Here is a 16,494-nt window from a genome sequence, read left to right as displayed (position 1 = left end):
CCCTGATGACTCATGATGTTGAGCATCTGTCTGTTTACGTACTTACTGGCCATTTATGTGTCTTTTGAGAAGTGTGTGTTCCAGTTATCACTATGTTTTTACCAGTTGTTCATCTTAGTATTGAGTTGTGAAAGTTCATTATATTCTGGAGATAAGCCCTTTGTTGGATAGATGTATTGAGCATACCTTCTCCCAGTCTGTGATCTGCCTTCTCATCAAAAACAACAACAACAACAACAAAACCCAGTGTTTTTCCAAGAGCTGAGGTTTTAAATTTTAATGAAGTCAAATTTATTAGCTTTTTATTGTCTAGTTAGTGACTTCTGTGTCCTAAGAAATACCTGCCCCAAAGGTTGCAAAGATGATCTCCAACATCTTCTTCTAGAAGTTGTACGGCTGGTTTTGTTGTAAGAAGTGAGATGAGGGTCATGTTCTTCCCTCCTTCTTCTTCATCTTCTTCTTCTTTTTTTTTTTTTTTTTTCAGTAATGATATGCACAGGATTCTTGAAGGAGAAGAAAGAATCTGGAAGCAGCAAAGGGGAAATACCCTTACAGTTAGAGTTTGTAAATTAGCATAAGGAATGTTAGATATTTGTCACTGGTGAAACCAGGGGTATTCAAAGATATGTGGATGGGCTGGCTTGAAAACTGGGCTGACACTTCCTCCCCTTCAGGAACAAGGTCTAAGAATTGGTGCACATTTAATGTGACCAGACGACCTCTCTGGGTCTTGATTTTTTCTCTGTAAAATGGGAAGAATAAAAATCTATCTTCTAGGGGATGTTGAGATGAATGATGTGACACACCCAGTTCCAGGCCCGGCACTGAAGGACTGTTCCACGCTTTTATTTGTTCCTTTGCCTTCCATCTTCTTTACCATAGTATTTTGAGCTCCCAATTTTATACCACTTACCATGTTCTCTTTTGTGTTTCTTCATTGCAACTCTCCTTCTAGACAGTCTTTAAGCTTAACTCATGCGGGAATCCCCTTGGAGATCCCAGGGCAAAACTGATCAAATCTTAGTGTCCCTAATCACCTGAGATACTGTTTTAAAAATGCCGACTCCAGGGATCTGCCTCAAAAGACTGCGATTCCGTAAGTCTGTCCGGGTGTGGCCCAGAAATCTGCAGTATCATCAAGTAGCTTCAGCGATGCTGAAGGAGGCGATCGAGGGCCATACTTAGAGAAATCTACCATCTGAGAAAAGCTTGCTTCAGAAGCCCTAGGGCTGCATTTTCTTCAAGTCAGACCTGAACAAAGATAGCAAACCTAGTTTTCTGGTTCCCCAGGGAGCCTCAGACTGAACCGACCCGGAAACCTGAAGCAAGCTCATCACCCAGGCTACAAGCCTCTGCTCTTCCAGATGACGTAGGAATACCAATTTTGCCTGTCCAAAATGCATTTCCCCTTTCCTCTGGTAACCCCCTGGATTTTCCTCACTCCTGGTGGAAATGATTGGTTCAAGCAAAGCTGATGCCTCTCCCCTCCCACCCCTCCCCCAATTCAGGTCAGTGAATGGCAGCATCCCAGGCAGTTACTAGAACGGGGAGAGGAGCGCTCTTCCTTCCGGGACACTAAAACGGTAGGGACCTAAGTCTGCAGGAGCCTGGACTAGGTGGAGACACTAGGTGGAGAGCCCACTGAGAATGAAACAATAAGCACGGTGCTCCCAGGACATCTGTGGGCTCTGGAGTTCCCGGGAGTACGCGCTACTAATTCTTTTTTGTTGAAGTCATTTGACTTGGAATTTCTTCTTAAAACTTACGAGTTCTGACTAATGCGCAGAACCAGGCCCTTGCACGACTTTTCCATCACCCTCTCTCCTCTTCTCGCCTCGACCTCTCGGTACAAACAGAACCTCCCTCACCGGGCTGTCCCAGCAATTCCTCCACACCTCACTCTCTTCCCAGAATGTCACCTCCTGGCCACAGCTGAACTGTTAAGGACTAAGTGTCCCATGCCCCTGTGGCAGGGGATCTTCCTCTTCGGGTAGTGCCAGGTCATGCCCACTTTTCTTTCACGCTGTGAGGGGAAAAATTCCTTTGAGATTGATGTTATAGAGCTCACTGTTCTGTACTAATTTCCTGATGACTTAATTCACTTAGGGCTTTGACATCTGTTCTCGGGTCTCCCCTTCCACCTCTGCCATCATTCCAGAAGGATTTCACCATTCCCTTAATAGCCTATAATCCGAGTTCATATGCCACTTACTGCGTACCAGGCATGGTTCTAAGCACTTTATGTATATTTTAGCTCACTCAGCCCTTCCAATAGCATAAGGTATTATTATCCCCATTTTATAGATGAGGAAACTGAGGCACAGGAAGGCCATTTAGGCTTGTCTAGGGTTACCCAGCCACTCAGTGGGAGAGTGGGGATGAGGACAGGGAATCTAATTGCAGAGTCTGGCCTCTTAACACACATGCTAGCCTCCCAGTTCCCTGTTCTCTGTCATCATAACAGCCCCCATATCTACTCTATGTTGGTCCAGGAAGGTGGAGTGGGGTCAGTACCTCCTCTAATTGTGTCACTGGATATTTGGAACTTCCTTGAAGAGGAGATGTCAGAGGGTGGACTGGATGGCCACTGGAGATCTGTACCTCCCCTTCCTACAGCGCAATCATTTATTGTCATCTCCCACATAAAATGTACAACTAACAGAGAGGCGCAGAAGCTGGGATGAAAGTTGGGCTGAAGATACAGCAGCAGCAAAGCCATGTTCTGCTCCTGGTACCCCACGAGGACTCTTCTGTGCCCTACTAGTCCTCATTCTTTATGCAAAAGTTCCTCCTTCAGTCTAGGACTGTCCTTAGAACGTGTCCCTTGTCTACATCCTTACCCACAGCCCTGCGCTCCTCAACATTCCAGAAACGTTGCACAGTAGGTTCAAAACCTCTGGTTTTCTTCATTCCTCTCTGAAAGGGCAGAGAGAAGGAAGCCAGGGGCCCTAGGAAGAAGCCAGGGAGGAATGTCACCATCCCAGCCAATCACACCTAGATGCACCGAGAGCTGCTCCATCGGAAAATCATGCTCCACCTTCTTGCCCCAATTCATCCCACTCTTTCCAGGCATCTGGCTCTCATGCCTCTCTCCAGCTAAGCAGCTTCCCCACTTCTACTCCCAGCTACCCACAGGCCCTCCTGGCTTCCTAATGCCAGCTAGAATACGCACCTTTCCCAATCCCCAGTCTTCCAAACCCAGCCTGCAACAGGCAATCCTGTATCAACGCAAATGGCCTGCTTCTCTGTTCCAGGCTCTACCACCTGTAAGAAAAACTCACACACCTGTGTGTACTGGTGCCATTATAAATAAAAAGCCTCCCAGCTCAGCATGCCTCCCCACCCCCACCTCCCCCTCCCCGCCACCTCGACACCAAGCAAGACTAATTAGTACTAACAGCAGCTTTAATGGTAACTATTTTTTGAGCGCTTACCATGTGCCGAGCACTGGCCCCATCAATGTACAGGCACTTTATTTAATCCTCAAAATACCACCACCAGGAGTTAGGGACCATCTTGATGCTCATTTTACAGAAAGGAAAACTGAGGGAACGGGAGTTCACGGTCTGCTCAGGGTCACAACTGCGTCACTCTGGCCACACTGAGAACCCACACCAGCAGTCTGCTCGGAGGAGCCCAGCCAGTCCCTTAAAGTGCTGTGTCACGCTGGAGCAGCAAGTTCACCCGTGAAAGAAGGAGGGTAGAGAAGAGAACCGTCACGGTAAATTCCGGAAAGAAGCGGGTGCACGCAGAGAGAGACTTCCTGGTAATCGTTACTCAGCACTTTGTGGGTTCGCGGGACTGGGGGCGGGAATGTGGCGGGTCTTTTCCAGGAATCCTATATGGCCTCTTCTGGAGCCTGGGCGCGTTCGATTGCGGCGTGGCCGGACCCCGCCCAGGTGCCTGTGGCTCCGGGGGTGGCCAGCCGCCTCCCTGCCTCCGCCCGCCGTGCACAGTGCACACGCACTTTAGGTCCCCGGATGACCCTCCCCAACGGTTCCCTACTCCCAGCTGGGGTGCGGGCTGGCAACGCGGAAAGTTTCGGTCCCAGAGGGCTCCCTGGAGCTCCGCCCCACGCCCTGCCAGCCCCGCCCCAGCCCCGCCCCAGCCCCGCCCCCTGCCAGACGGGGCCTCCCTGTCTGCTGCTCCGGGAGGCGGAGCCTAGCCCCGGTGCCTTGGCGGGCGCGGGAGGAGCAAGCGGGCGCGCTCCCGACATACGCACGCCGCGCGCGCGAGCGCGCGCCCGCCCCGCCCCGTCCCTCGTAGCTATAAAGGGAAAGCGGGCTGCGCCCTCCGCGAGCTGTGTGAGGTGTCTCGAATCCGCTTCCATCTCTTCCATCGTAAGGTCGCTTGTCAGACTCCAGCAGTCAAAATGGTGAAGCAGATTGAGAGCAAGGTACGTGCTCCTGGGGCAGGCCAGGGCACGGCGTGCAGCCTCCGCAGCTGGGGGAGGCGGTGGGCCGCAGGTGGGCAGGCCGCCCTTCCGCATCCCTAGGGGAAGGGGACGCGGCGGCTCGGCCTGGGGCTGCGAGAAGCCCGGGCCTGGTCACGCCCGAGACGGTGAAGCATGCCCTGGAGGAAGGGAGGAGAGGGACAGGGGGTCCTGGAAGGCGGGGTCCGGGAGCCCAGGACGCGCGGGCTATGCACGAACCCCCCAGTGCGCCGCCGCCACCCCCGGCCTGGGGAGCCCCAACTGGGTGAGGGGATAGAGGGACCAAGCCCTTGGCCCCCATTTGTATCCGGTCACCGACCCGGGCAGGGAGATGAAGGGCTCCTTGGAGAAAGCCCAGGCCTGCTGGCCGCCACTCCCTCCCCGGGGAGAGGCATGATCTACCCGCGCTGGCTGGGGTGAGCTCCCTGGGGAGCGGATCGAGGCGGAGACCCCCGGCTCCTTCCATCACTGCCAGCCCGGCAGCGATGACGCGGGCTGCATCCAAGCAAAGGGGGCGGTTCCGGGGTGGAGGCCCTCCCCCCCCCCCCACCTCGTGTGCACCGGCCCAAGGGGCCCAGGTGGCCGCTAGGAAGTTAAGTCCTGGCGGCGCCCTCCGGACTCCTCCTGCTGCGCGGGGCGTGTTTCCGGCAGCCGCTGGCTTTGGAATGACTCAATCCCCACGGCTGGGCCCAGGGGCCTCCACTGCCCTACCCATCTTGTGATTCACCCACGACCTATGGGTTTCGCCGAAGCCAGGAGTCCCCCTGGGAGCAGCCGTACCCCGTGGTGCACTTGTCCTCTGAAGAGTGCCCGAGGCAATTGTTGCATTGCGAGAGTTATTACAAGTGTAATACTCTCGTGCTCGAAAAACGCAGAGCCTAAACACAATGTTAGGTGTACTGTAGCCACTCAAGAGGTGGATGTTAAACGCAGAGCCAGAAAAGAGTGGGAGAAAATTGATGTTGCCCAAACAGTGGGAGACCCTTCGAAACCGTTTCCCCTGTGATACACTCCACCCCAGTAAAGCAGGAGTGCCCCGACCTGTTAGGTGCTGGGATTGACTTCGGAAATGGAACGTTCTCCGTTAATGGTCCCTTGTCTTACTGTTACTTTTACTATCAGAAGACATAACACAGCACTGTAGAAAATTTTGGTTGCTCCTGTTTCCTAGTAGTTGACATTTTACTTGTGTTTGCTGAGGGTTTTATTTGTTGTCTAATTTAGCCTGAACACTTTCCGTGTAATTAGAAGCTTTTTCTAATCATTTCAATATCCGAGCACATTGCTGGTCACTTAGGCAGTTTTCGATGCTCTCAGTGAATGTCTTTGTTCATAACACTTTGTACAGAGTTCATGCTGTTTCTTCAGGTTAGGGTCTTGTGCAGGTTTGGGTCAAGGGATGTGAACCTTCTAAGGCATGTTAAATGTCTCTAGATGCTCTTTGCACTCCCACCTCATCACGCTTCACGCTAACTTCTTCCCTCCAACGCTGGCCAAATCATTTGTAAGAAAAGTTGTCTTGCTCTCATTTGAGTATCGTTGATTGTTAGCGACTCTGAATTTCTGTCCTCCCCACCTATGTTGATTGGCTAGTTGTAGTCTGTGAAAAACCAGTCTGTTAATTGGCTTATCTTTAATCAATTTGATCAATCTTAGTGGGATTCCTATTGGAATCATGTGTGTGTGTGTGTGTGTGTGTGTGTGTGTGTATGAGCTTTTACATTAAAATTAGCAACTTATTGGTTGAAAAAAAGAGATCCTTAATGTTAAGTTTTGTTTCACATACTTTTATTCAATAGTACTGAGTAGCAAGTAACAGTCTATAAGGGTTTGGGGGGTGGTCTTCTGTGTCTAGTGACTTCATCAGTAGAACCTGTAAGAACCCATTAAGGGAGTGAGAAGATCTGAGTGGTCTACATTAGTTGTCTCACAATCCATTCACTACAGTAGAAAAGTGATTACTGGAGCACTTCTCAGCCTTTGTCTATTTTAGTTGTCATGGTTACAGCACCCTCCTCCCCTCATCAATGAGGAAATGTAGGAGGGTGATGGGAAATTCATTACTCAGAAAAGGACCACCACCTGGATCAGTTGATCCTCAAAACCATGAACCAGGGTCAATCAGAAATTAAACTAATTTGACTGTTACTTGTAAATATTGAGTACACTTTAGATTTTCATTGTGATGGACTAATGTTGTTGTCAGTGGCCATCCAAGACAACTCTGAGGTATTGGCAGTTTAGAGCCACTGGAATCTGTTTCAGATACAAGTGGGGTAATGAACTGTAGATGTGAGGAAGAAGAAATCAAAAGTTTTCTAAGAATGGTCGCTGCTATTTATTGAACTCCTAACGTTCAAAAAAAACACAGGCACTCTGCTAAAATGCTTTGTAAATCACTCTTACACTTATTGATTGCCTTTGGAATGTGTATGTTTAGGAAAAGGGTTACTAGACTGCTTATTTACCTGCCCCCACCTTGTTTTCAGAATGTTTGTCAGTGATGGGGACCCTTATCTATCCTCACTGGTAGCTTCTGGGAGCTAGAAATTGTGGTTGCTTCTTAGCAGGAGAATCTTGACTCATTTCTGTTTTAGGCAAACTTAAGTATCCGGGGAATAGAATTTGTCTTACATACACCTGGTTCTGTGACTCATGTTCAGTGAAGCCAGCATTACTGCTGAAAGATATTCTAGTTGAAAGTAACCTCACCAGTATTTACTGAGGGCCAGCCTTGTTCACAAAACCGTGTATTCATCTGACCAGACGTTGTCATTCCTTATTTTCCAGTCTTGCCTGGATCTTGCAGGAAGGAATGGCTGGTTTGACCTACAAAAATCACATTAGGGAAGGCTTTGAAGGAAATTCATCTGGAAAAATGAGTGATAGTTTGGAAAAATAATTTCTGTGCTTCCTACTTTCTGTGTGTGTGCAGGTCTGTACCTGCACGACTGAGGTTACAGAAGTCATACCATTCTCGGGAACACCATTTGTGAATTGTTTCCCCTGAAAAACATGGAAGTAGAAATTAGAAATCTAAAGAAGTAACGTCAGAAGAATTCACCTTAGTGGTTTTTTTGTGCTTTAATAGTGCTTTACTTTCCTTCTTTCCTGGACCAGATCTGGTCTGATTCTCAGCTTCCAAGGTGGGGGAGGGGGGTGTCAGTTTTTAATTAAACCAATGTGACTGGCGTTTTTCCCCTTGAGGAACACCGATACAGATGTTTGTGTTTTGGGTTTCTCTTTCCGGCCCTGGTTTCGGTCAGCACCAGCTGTCTAAGTGCGATTAAAAATGAGGTTATTGTTAATCATAGAAGGTTAGGTTCCTAGGGTTACAGTAGCAAGACCATTGGTAAATTATTCAGAGAGGTTGGTGGTAAGGGAATTGATCAATTTTGCTGGTGGAATTTTATTCAATACCCATTGCTTATACAAAATAACATCTAAAGAAAATGCCCTTCATAAGGAACTAAAACTGTTTTTCATTTGGTCAACAGTGAGGGCAGAAATCAATGATAGGTAAACAGAATGATTTCAGTTCTGGACTCTCCATTTTAAAAAGTACAAGGAAATAGGCTTAAGGTCAACAGTGGTTAAGTGTAAGGATTTGAAGGAGGTTATTTTCCTTTTTTTTAGCTTTTGGGTAGCCTACCATAGACAGTATTAGCTTAATCAAAAAGTTAGTTTTTAAAAGCCCTTGTGTTTTATATGCAAAATTCTGTGCCTTTGTGAGTTACTCAGTTGACATGACCCTTTATCATTCCACCATTTAGTGAATGTCTACTATATACCTAGACTTGCTGTGGAAATATTTTTAATACCAGTGTCTATTTTTATTTGCCATTTGTTTGCTTAGTATTTTACAAATATTTATGAAGATAAGAACAGTGATACAGCATACATCGTGCTTTCATTTTATCAGGTAACAACACAACACAGCAAGATTTCTTCAAAGTGTGCTTTTTTTTTTTTTTTTTTTTTTTTAGTAAAAAATGAGCCCTGAAAGCAGGAACTCCAGATTGTACCTTGTGTCACATTTGATCAGGTTTTATCAGAGCTGTTGGGAATAAATGTAACTTAAATTAACATGCTTTTCTCGTCCCCTTTCTAGTATGCTTTTCAGGAAGCCTTGAACAGTGCGGGAGATAAGCTGGTGGTAGTCGACTTCTCGGCCACGTGGTGCGGGCCCTGCAAAATGATCAAGCCTTTCTTCCACGTAAGTAGTGACCAGCTTCTGCTTTTGCGAGCCGTTTGTGTTTGGGTCAGCGGTCGCGCAGCTAGGAAAGAAGGACAGGACAGTTAAAGAGGTTTGGCTGGGTGTTGGTGGGTCTTTGGTCTACAGGTAATAGTGTTACAGCTTGATTTAGGGTTGACACATACAGCCCAGTGAAGACACTGGCAGAAGTTAATCTGGCTGTCTTCAGTGGTTTCGCTCTTCTTCAAGTTGAAACCTAGGCCTTATTGGAGGTTCAGGAATCAGAGTGGGTTATACTAGGAAGAATTTGATTCAGAGAGCATGTCCTTTCTGTTTACTTGTCCCTTGTCTTAATATCTGGATCTTCAGTCCCTACTTTTAAGTTTTCATTTAAGAAGCTTGAGTGTGTTGACTGCCGTTACCCAGGCTCAGTCTTGGTAAATTTTTTTATTTTGAAATTTTCCAGTCTCTCTCTGAAAAGTATTCCAACGTGGTGTTCCTTGAAGTAGACGTGGATGACTGTCAGGTACGTGGCTGAACTTTGGGATACGGCTGACCTTCCCGCGTTGGCCTTTTCCTCTGAATTGCACAGTGCTTGTGTTCAAAGATAGAACTACAACCCGAGCTTAAAAGTGTATTTCAGAAGAACAGGTGCTTTTGCCAATCGAGCTTCATCTTAGGTAGCAAGAGCTATGCTGTCACATCCTCAGCTAAAATGGCCATCCTCTTTACTAGTCACCTGTCTTTCTAAAAGCCCACACTCAACAGATAAAAACTGAAAAGTCCAAACACCAAGGTGCCAGACAGTTGAGAGGAGAATCTGGGGGGACATTCCAAGGCTGGTTTAACTAAAGTGCTTGTTCGGCACTTCGTGTGCCAGGGACACAGTTCTGTGTGCTGCACACGTATTGACTGATGTAATCCTTGGTCTTACCATGCCCATTTTACAGACTTAAACCCAGAGAGGCTGGCCACGGAGTTACAGTTAGTAGCAGATCCAGGATTTAAATGGGTGTGGGCAGTTCTGCTCAGCCCCAGTGGGGCGGGAGCGGGTTAGGGTGTGAATTGGGAACAAAGGCGCCGGACCCAGGTTCCAGTCCTGGCCAAGTGACCTCTACGTTAGGCTCATTCTCGTCTCCCTTGAGTCTAAGACCAGATCTTCATACTTGCCCACCAATCTTGTAAGTTTGCTTACTCGCTACACAAACATGGCATGCCTACTAAAGGTCCAGAAGGGTCTATACAGAGGGGTGTGTGGCACCACCTGTGAGCACCTCCCAGTACCAGATTGCTGCTTCTCAGCACATTTCTCTACTCGACCCATCCTTATTTCCTGCAGGACAACCTCCTAGTCCTAAGCTTCACATCTTCTCCGGGAGTCCTCCTCCAGCTGCCCCCTTTTACACCAGACTAAGTAAGGTAGTTGCTGGGCTTAGATGAGATTGATCTCTGTCAGTTTCTTGGGGTCTGGGGCCCTCTCTTGTTCACCTTTGTTTCCCCTCCACCTCGCACGCCTACCTGCATGAAGCAGATGTAGAATGAACGAGTCTGTATGGTTGTCAAGTTATTCCGATGTGTCCCAGTAAATAAGAGTAGACCACATGTGTTTGGGTGGGAAAATGCACTCCCTGTTTTAAGCTAATGTATAGGCTAATTTTTTCTATATGGTCACCTTGGCCAGGTGAAAATGGCACCGGGGAGGGACTAGAGAAACTGGTACTGAGCCTTTCTGGGAGGTGAATCAGTTTTTATGTGGAAGCCCTACCATGCTCAGTGCTACACCAAGCCCTTGCCTGCGTTATATCATTTAATCCAGAGAGTAACTGTGAGAACCGTTTTTATTAGCGCCCCCACTGAACAGACAGGGGGACTGCAGCATGGAAGGAAGAGAGGTCGATTGAGGGCGGAGCCCATGGAGTTGACTCCTGAACCAGGACAGCTGCTGTCTACCTTAATCCGAGACCCTTGGGGAGTAGCTGTGCAGAGGTGGCCCCGGCTTCTATGGGACAGCTCCTCCTTGTCTAGCTGGCACTCTCATCGTCACCCTGAAAGTGTCTAAACCTCGGACCTTGAAGTGACCCTCTCACAAATAGGAGTAGGCCTTTCACTTTGAGCAACGTATGGGTCTTTTTTCTCTGAATACCTTTAATGACTGCTATTACACCATCTAAATTGCCTTATTGATCTTTTGCAGCGTTAAAAATTGAACTAATTCCAGAACCCTTTGGTCATCCCATACCCGTAGCAACAGTCTGTCAGCCCCTACTCACCTGGCCACGCAGCAGAATTAGCAAGGCAGGTAATGCAGACCAAAAGCAGTTCCTTATCAAGCGGCGAGTTGTTTTTCCCCGTGGAGTTTATTAATTACATGAGCAGATCTGCTTGCTTTGGATCTCTGTAGGTAAACATCCCCTCAGTTTTGGCTCTAAAAGAATACAGGTGAGGGATAAAAATTATATCATTCTCATTATTTTGAGTATTAGATCATTATCATTAAATAGATGGCATGTTTTTAGAACTCAATTTTTTTAAAGAAAATTTTATACATATAATTCCTGCCCATGAACTGCAGACCCAGGGCACTTAATATTTATAGGGTCTCTGGGGCAGGCAGCATCCAGTTTTAATAGAAGAATCTCTAAACACTTGGGCTGGAAGAGATTCTCTTGGTGTAATAGATTCAAATGGACATATAATATATATACAAAAGTTTTTCTTTTTTAATTCAGAGAAATAGGAGCACGAGTTTTGAGAACAGTAGACTGATCTTATTTCCGTAACAGCAGGCTCTGCTTCCAGCTCTACAGGGAATGATACTTATAAATTAAAAGAAACAAAGTAATTTAGGCCCGATAGTTTTGCAACCTTTAAAATGCCATGTGTTTCCATTTTGGTTAGAGGAGCCAAGGATGCATTCAACAGAGGCAGCAAGGGCAGGCTTAAAGTTATTCTGGCTCCATGGAGCGCTAAGCTAGAAACTACCGGAAGGAAATGTAATAAGGTAAAGTGTAGTCGTGGTGTAGACTCACTAATAAAAAGCTGAGATTGGGCAAAACTATAGGATGGAGAACAGATCAGTGGTCGCCAGGTGCTGGGATGGGGAGAGGGTTTGACAACAAAGGAGCTGCTGACGAGGCTTTGGAGAAGGAAGGGAGGAGTCCCGTAAACTGAGGATGGTGGTGTTTATATGACTATAACTTCTGCACTGCCCAAAAAAGTGAATTTTACAAGTTTAGATTGTTTACCCAAAAAGGGGGGAAAAATGGGAAGAGGGGGTGTTGTTAGGGAGTGGCAAGCTTTCTGTTTTTAAATGAGGAAAGTGATTGGATGAAGAATGTTTTTTAAAACCTCAAAAATAACAATTAGGATTTTTAAACTATGTACGCCTTTCAAAGCCCTACAGGAATAGGCAAATTAGTCCCTGGAACAAGTACTAGAAAACAAAAGGGGAAAAAAAAAACATTAACTTGAGGCAGTTGAGATGAAATATTAGTTACAGAACTGCTAAACTTCACTGAGGTCCATAAAAGATTTTACTAGACGGGTAGACTGTGTTCCTGGATGTGGACTCAGTATTATTAAAATGTTAGTACTCTCAAAGTCGTCTCACTTTAACTCAATCTCAATCCAACGTTTTTGGGAAATTGATCATGACATTCTGAAATAATGCAGTATTTTTTTTTTTTTTTTACCCTGGAATGAATCTGAGTTGATTCACAAGGACGCGTCTAAGTCTCAAATTAACTAAAAGCCCAGTGGGGAGGGGGAATTCAGTTATGGTACAGAATCCTGTGTCACCTTTAAAAATCACATTCACACCCAGTGAGAGAATTCTTAACGCTCTAGCTCAGAGTTTACCATGTAAAACACTTCACAGCAATTTTAAGACATAAAATATATGAACGTGGTTTAAGAAACACTTAGAATTTTTCTCCAAGTATTGACCCCACTTCTGAGCATTTATCTTGTTTCTAGTTTTTTTTGGGGGGGCGGCTTGTTTTTTAAAGGACCTATTGTAAGTTAAGCAGTTGTACCAACACAGCAATGCCGAGCTCTGGCGCGGTGGGATATGAGGCACCCGGAATCAGAACAGTGATTAGACTATCGTTTCTATTGCTTGGGACCCTCTATTTTCTGCTGAGAAAGCTTTGGGAGTAGCTTTTTCATCTGAAAGTTGTGATCAGCGTCTGGGTCCTGTTGGCTTGCATGCCTTCCCGGGTGATGCAGCTCAGCTGCACCCCCGTAAGTGGCGACGATTAAAAGTAGGGAGGGTTAGCTCACCCTTTCCAGACCACTTCCACTTTCCTGCCCTTCCCCTGTGGGTATAAAAACAAAACCAACACCCACCTCTGAGGCCCCTGCCGACTGCTTGTATGAAAGATAGTATCCATCTGGCTGCTTGCAAGTACCAGGAAGAGAGGAAGGAACCACGGTAAACAGCTGCTCTCCTCAGTGCTGAGGGGGTCCAGGCCAGTGTTCCCAAATACTCCAGTTCAGGAGGTATCTGTTGGTGGGTAAGCAATTCAGAGGTTTTTTTAAAGCCTTACATGAGCCAAGCCTAATGTCTGGACCAGCTTCAGCCCCCTGGACAACCAGTTTCAACCTTTTAGCTAAACCAGTCCCTCTACCCTTCTAACTCATCATCTTCTGGTTTCCTGATTACTCATCCACAATTCGTCCAGAACATGATGTGTGCAGCTCGTAGTTACCTTTCAGCTCTCCACCCCATCGTCCATCTCGATGCTCACACTACAGGGGAGTCACTGCAGTTATAAATTGGTACAACTCAAATTTTATGATCTTCATTTTGATGGTCTTGTCACATGTTCTTATCTTGGTAGTTTCCTTCCTGGTAACTGTTGCTTTCAGTGAGTACTCAGTGCCCGGAACAACATAGCAGGCATTCCGTGTATACTAGCCATTTTTATTCCAGCCATTACTGCCCCACGCCTCCTCTTACCAGCATTTACAGAAAACGTCAGTGTTATCAGGAAAGAGCTCGTCAACAGTAGTGTCCTCCTCCCTTCCTGCCCGAGCTGGCGGCAGCACACACGCAGACTCATAAAGATGTAAAACCACACTTGCAGTCTCAGAGGCGGGGGGTGAAGTGAGGCTGGCGTGCTCCCATTTACTGGTGGCTCATCCTCGGGACCGCTTGGGTTCCTGTGGCCCCCACTTCCCAGTCCCAGCCTGGAAGCCCCCATGGTGTTTCAAGCTGACCTTCCTTTCCTGGGAAAGTTCTTTGGTTTCTGTGATCTGACTCTCGGGGTTTCTGCCTCCTTGTTTGCTGTCCTTTGCAGCTTTTACTGCTAACGTGCTGCTTGCTTCTGCATTTCTTTCCTGACCCTCTTGAGTGGCAGGCTGATGGGTTCAATCCCTGATGGACCTGTTCAGCTGAAATTCTTGTCCAAACCAAACCACTGTCATGGCATTCCGCCCCCCACCCCCCGCCCCGCCCCGCCCCGCCCCGCAAGCTAGTGTGAGCGAAGTGTTGGGAGTGAGGTGTTCTGAAACAAAAGCAGAAAAAGCAGCGTTGGAGCTGTCCCTATGGATGACCATGACTTTGTTATTCTTGAACAACTCCTTTACAAATAAGTTGACGTTCCTCTCACTAACACTAAACTTTAGCCTTTTTGACCATCATCTCTGTCCCTACCCCACTCCAGTAAAATACCTGATTAAACAGTTTGAGCTGCTGTCTCATGTCTGGTGCTAGCCTCTCTCAAAGAGGGGAGTACATAGTAATAATTTTAATTAGTATAACCAATTTGGCTTTTGTGCTGCCATTGTATTCATTTTATCATTCTTTACATATTTAAAAAAGAAAAGTCCTAATGCTGAGTTGTGGGTGTGGAACAGGAAAAAGAATCTGGTTTTAGCCATGTCTGTCAAAGCTCAGCACTCATGGTCCTGTTTTTACCCTCTCCCTCTCTATCCCCCTTTCCCCCAGGACGTTGCTTCAGAGTGTGAAGTTAAATGCATGCCAACCTTCCAGTTTTTTAAAAAGGGACAAAAGGTAGGTACATCTGACCTTGAGAAAAAACAACTGGGCAACAGGAAAACATGGTGTATAAATGAAGAACCCGAGATGACTTCTCCCTTCACACTGGGGAGCATGTCCCCATTTTCTTCTTTGAGAAAATTTAAATATGTCATTCTTCATTGATTATGTCCATAATGTGACGTCTCATTGATAAGTGATCTGGTTAAAACTAGCACTAAATCCCTGTGATTGGTGCTTCATCTTTATATCAGAGTGCATTCATCTTTAAGAGGTATTTGTGTAAAAAATTATATTTGAGTTTTGACTTTTGAGGGTCTTTTCCTTAGATTTTGTTTTTAACTTAAAAGAACTGGGTGTTATCCATGGGTATTAATTTTAAAATATGTCCTCTCCCCACCCCGGTGATCATCTCTGATACACAAAATAGGGGTGCAATACTACATCTAATGGCAATTCAATATTCTTCCCGCAGGTGGGCGAATTTTCTGGCGCTAATAAGGAAAAACTTGAAGCCACCATTAATGAATTAATCTAATCATGTTTTCTGAAGACATGACCAGCCATTGGCTATTTAAAACTTGTAGTTTTTTTTATTATTATTTACAAAAAGGAAAAATCAAGTATGAAAACTATATGCCCGACTGCCATCTGATAAGTGACAATAAAATATTAACTGTACCCTTTTTAAAACTGTCTGGTGTCTGAATAGTTTTCAAAATAAATGAAAAGTGGCCATTTGATGATATTTAATGTCTTAGTTATTTTCATATATTCTTGATCTCTTTTTAGGAACTTTGTAGACCACTGATTCCTTGAAGAGTTTTAGTGTATTTCTGGAAAAACCTTGGGCGATGCACAGATAAGAGAGTAGTATGTTAAAATTCTGTGGGTTTTTTTTTTTTTTAATCCTTATGAACAGAAAATAGTATTCTTTGTTCTAGTGTGCAAATCTCCCATGCTCTCTTTGAGATTCCTGTCCCAAAGGTTATACTGAGCTGCCAATTCTGCTAACGACTCTTGTTCTATCAATTAGGGATTCTTCATAGGCGGCGCACGAGGGAGCTCCTGCAATCATTACTGTGGGAATTTTGATTCTCTCGAAGTATCTGAGAAATTGGTTTTATAGGCCAGACAGAAGTTCCAACCCAAGTGGTCAAGAGTGTGGGTGTTACTGTTTATTTCATTCAGAGAACATTGTGTTCTAGACACAGCAGAGGGCTGGAAGAAATTTTTTTAATTTGTATAATAATGTCATACAGTTAATCATACACCCCTCACCATTCTTATTTAATCTTTGCAACTATCCTATGAAGTAGGTACTGTAAAACCCAGTTCCCAGCAAGGAAACAGGCAAAGAGGTTAGTAACTTCCCGGGTCAAACTAGTCAGTGGAGGATCTGAGATTCAAACCAAGGGGGTCTGGAGTCTGAGTATGTGTTCTCAGCTGCTACACTGCCTCTCAGTGTAACTATCTGAATAAACTAGCAAAGTGATAGATAAGGAAAGAAACACTAAGAACCTAAGATCGGGATGCTGATAACGTCTCAGTACTATTGAATGCCTGTTACATGCCAGGCACTGTGCTAGGCTAGGGGTACAGCTAGATGACATCCTTCTCATACAGCTTATTCTGAAAAGGGAGGCAAACTAATGAATGATCGGTATATCCTATGAGGCCAAAACAAAAGTGGGCGCAGTAATTGAGAATAATAGGGCTAGCTGCTTGGGGTGGAGCAATTCTGTGAGGTGACTGAGACCTGATGGTGAAAAAGACCAACCAGAGAGCCAGGGACTCTGCTTTCTAGCAGAGAGAACAGCATGCACCAGAGCCCTGAATCAAAAAAGAACTTGGTACATTATAGAT

General features: G+C 45.9%; 1 protein-coding gene and 2 long non-coding RNA genes across 4 annotated transcripts; 1 reads left to right on the top strand and 2 right to left on the bottom strand.

Moving 5' to 3' along the window:
- Window positions 1–246: 246 nt before the first annotated feature.
- Window positions 247–4,141, bottom strand: LOC123612842 (uncharacterized). Of its 2 annotated transcripts, XR_012506500.1 has the most exons (3): window positions 3,435–4,087; window positions 3,173–3,264; window positions 247–2,948 (listed from the first exon to the last, which is right to left on the bottom strand). It is a non-coding gene; the product is annotated as an uncharacterized LOC123612842 (long non-coding RNA). The 2 variants fall into 2 exon arrangements; XR_006720115.2 differs by lacking the exon at window positions 3,173–3,264 and having other exon boundaries at window positions 247–523; window positions 3,435–4,141.
- A 95-nt stretch (window positions 4,142–4,236) lies between these two features.
- TXN (thioredoxin) lies at window positions 4,237–15,376 on the top strand. The gene is made up of 5 exons (XM_010970091.3): window positions 4,237–4,396; window positions 8,544–8,648; window positions 9,094–9,153; window positions 14,578–14,643; window positions 15,104–15,376. Exons 1-5 carry the CDS (start codon window positions 4,373–4,375, stop codon window positions 15,164–15,166), a joined length of 318 nt encoding a protein of 105 aa, XP_010968393.1. The 5' UTR covers window positions 4,237–4,372; the 3' UTR covers window positions 15,167–15,376.
- On the bottom strand, window positions 8,571–13,112 carry LOC123612840 (uncharacterized). Its single transcript, XR_006720113.2, has 3 exons — window positions 12,975–13,112; window positions 10,898–11,052; window positions 8,571–8,709 (listed from the first exon to the last, which is right to left on the bottom strand). It is a non-coding gene; the product is annotated as an uncharacterized LOC123612840 (long non-coding RNA).
- Window positions 15,377–16,494: the final 1,118 nt, after the last annotated feature.

Source organism: Camelus bactrianus, chromosome 4, assembly GCF_048773025.1.
Source record: "Camelus bactrianus isolate YW-2024 breed Bactrian camel chromosome 4, ASM4877302v1, whole genome shotgun sequence".
Taxonomy (NCBI): Eukaryota; Metazoa; Chordata; class Mammalia; order Artiodactyla; family Camelidae; genus Camelus; species Camelus bactrianus.
This window is presented reverse-complemented; position numbering and strand designations above follow the sequence as displayed.

Bases quoted from the DNA above. Each gene is read 5' to 3' on its own strand.
- TXN (XM_010970091.3), top strand. From the start codon at position 4,373: ATGGTGAAGCAGATTGAGAGCAAG. The intron at 4,397-8,543 runs GTACGTGCTCCT...TCCCCTTTCTAG, and splicing joins TGAAGCAGATTGAGAGCAAG to TATGCTTTTCAGGAAGCCTT. The intron at 9,154-14,577 runs GTACGTGGCTGA...CCTTTCCCCCAG, and splicing joins TAGACGTGGATGACTGTCAG to GACGTTGCTTCAGAGTGTGA.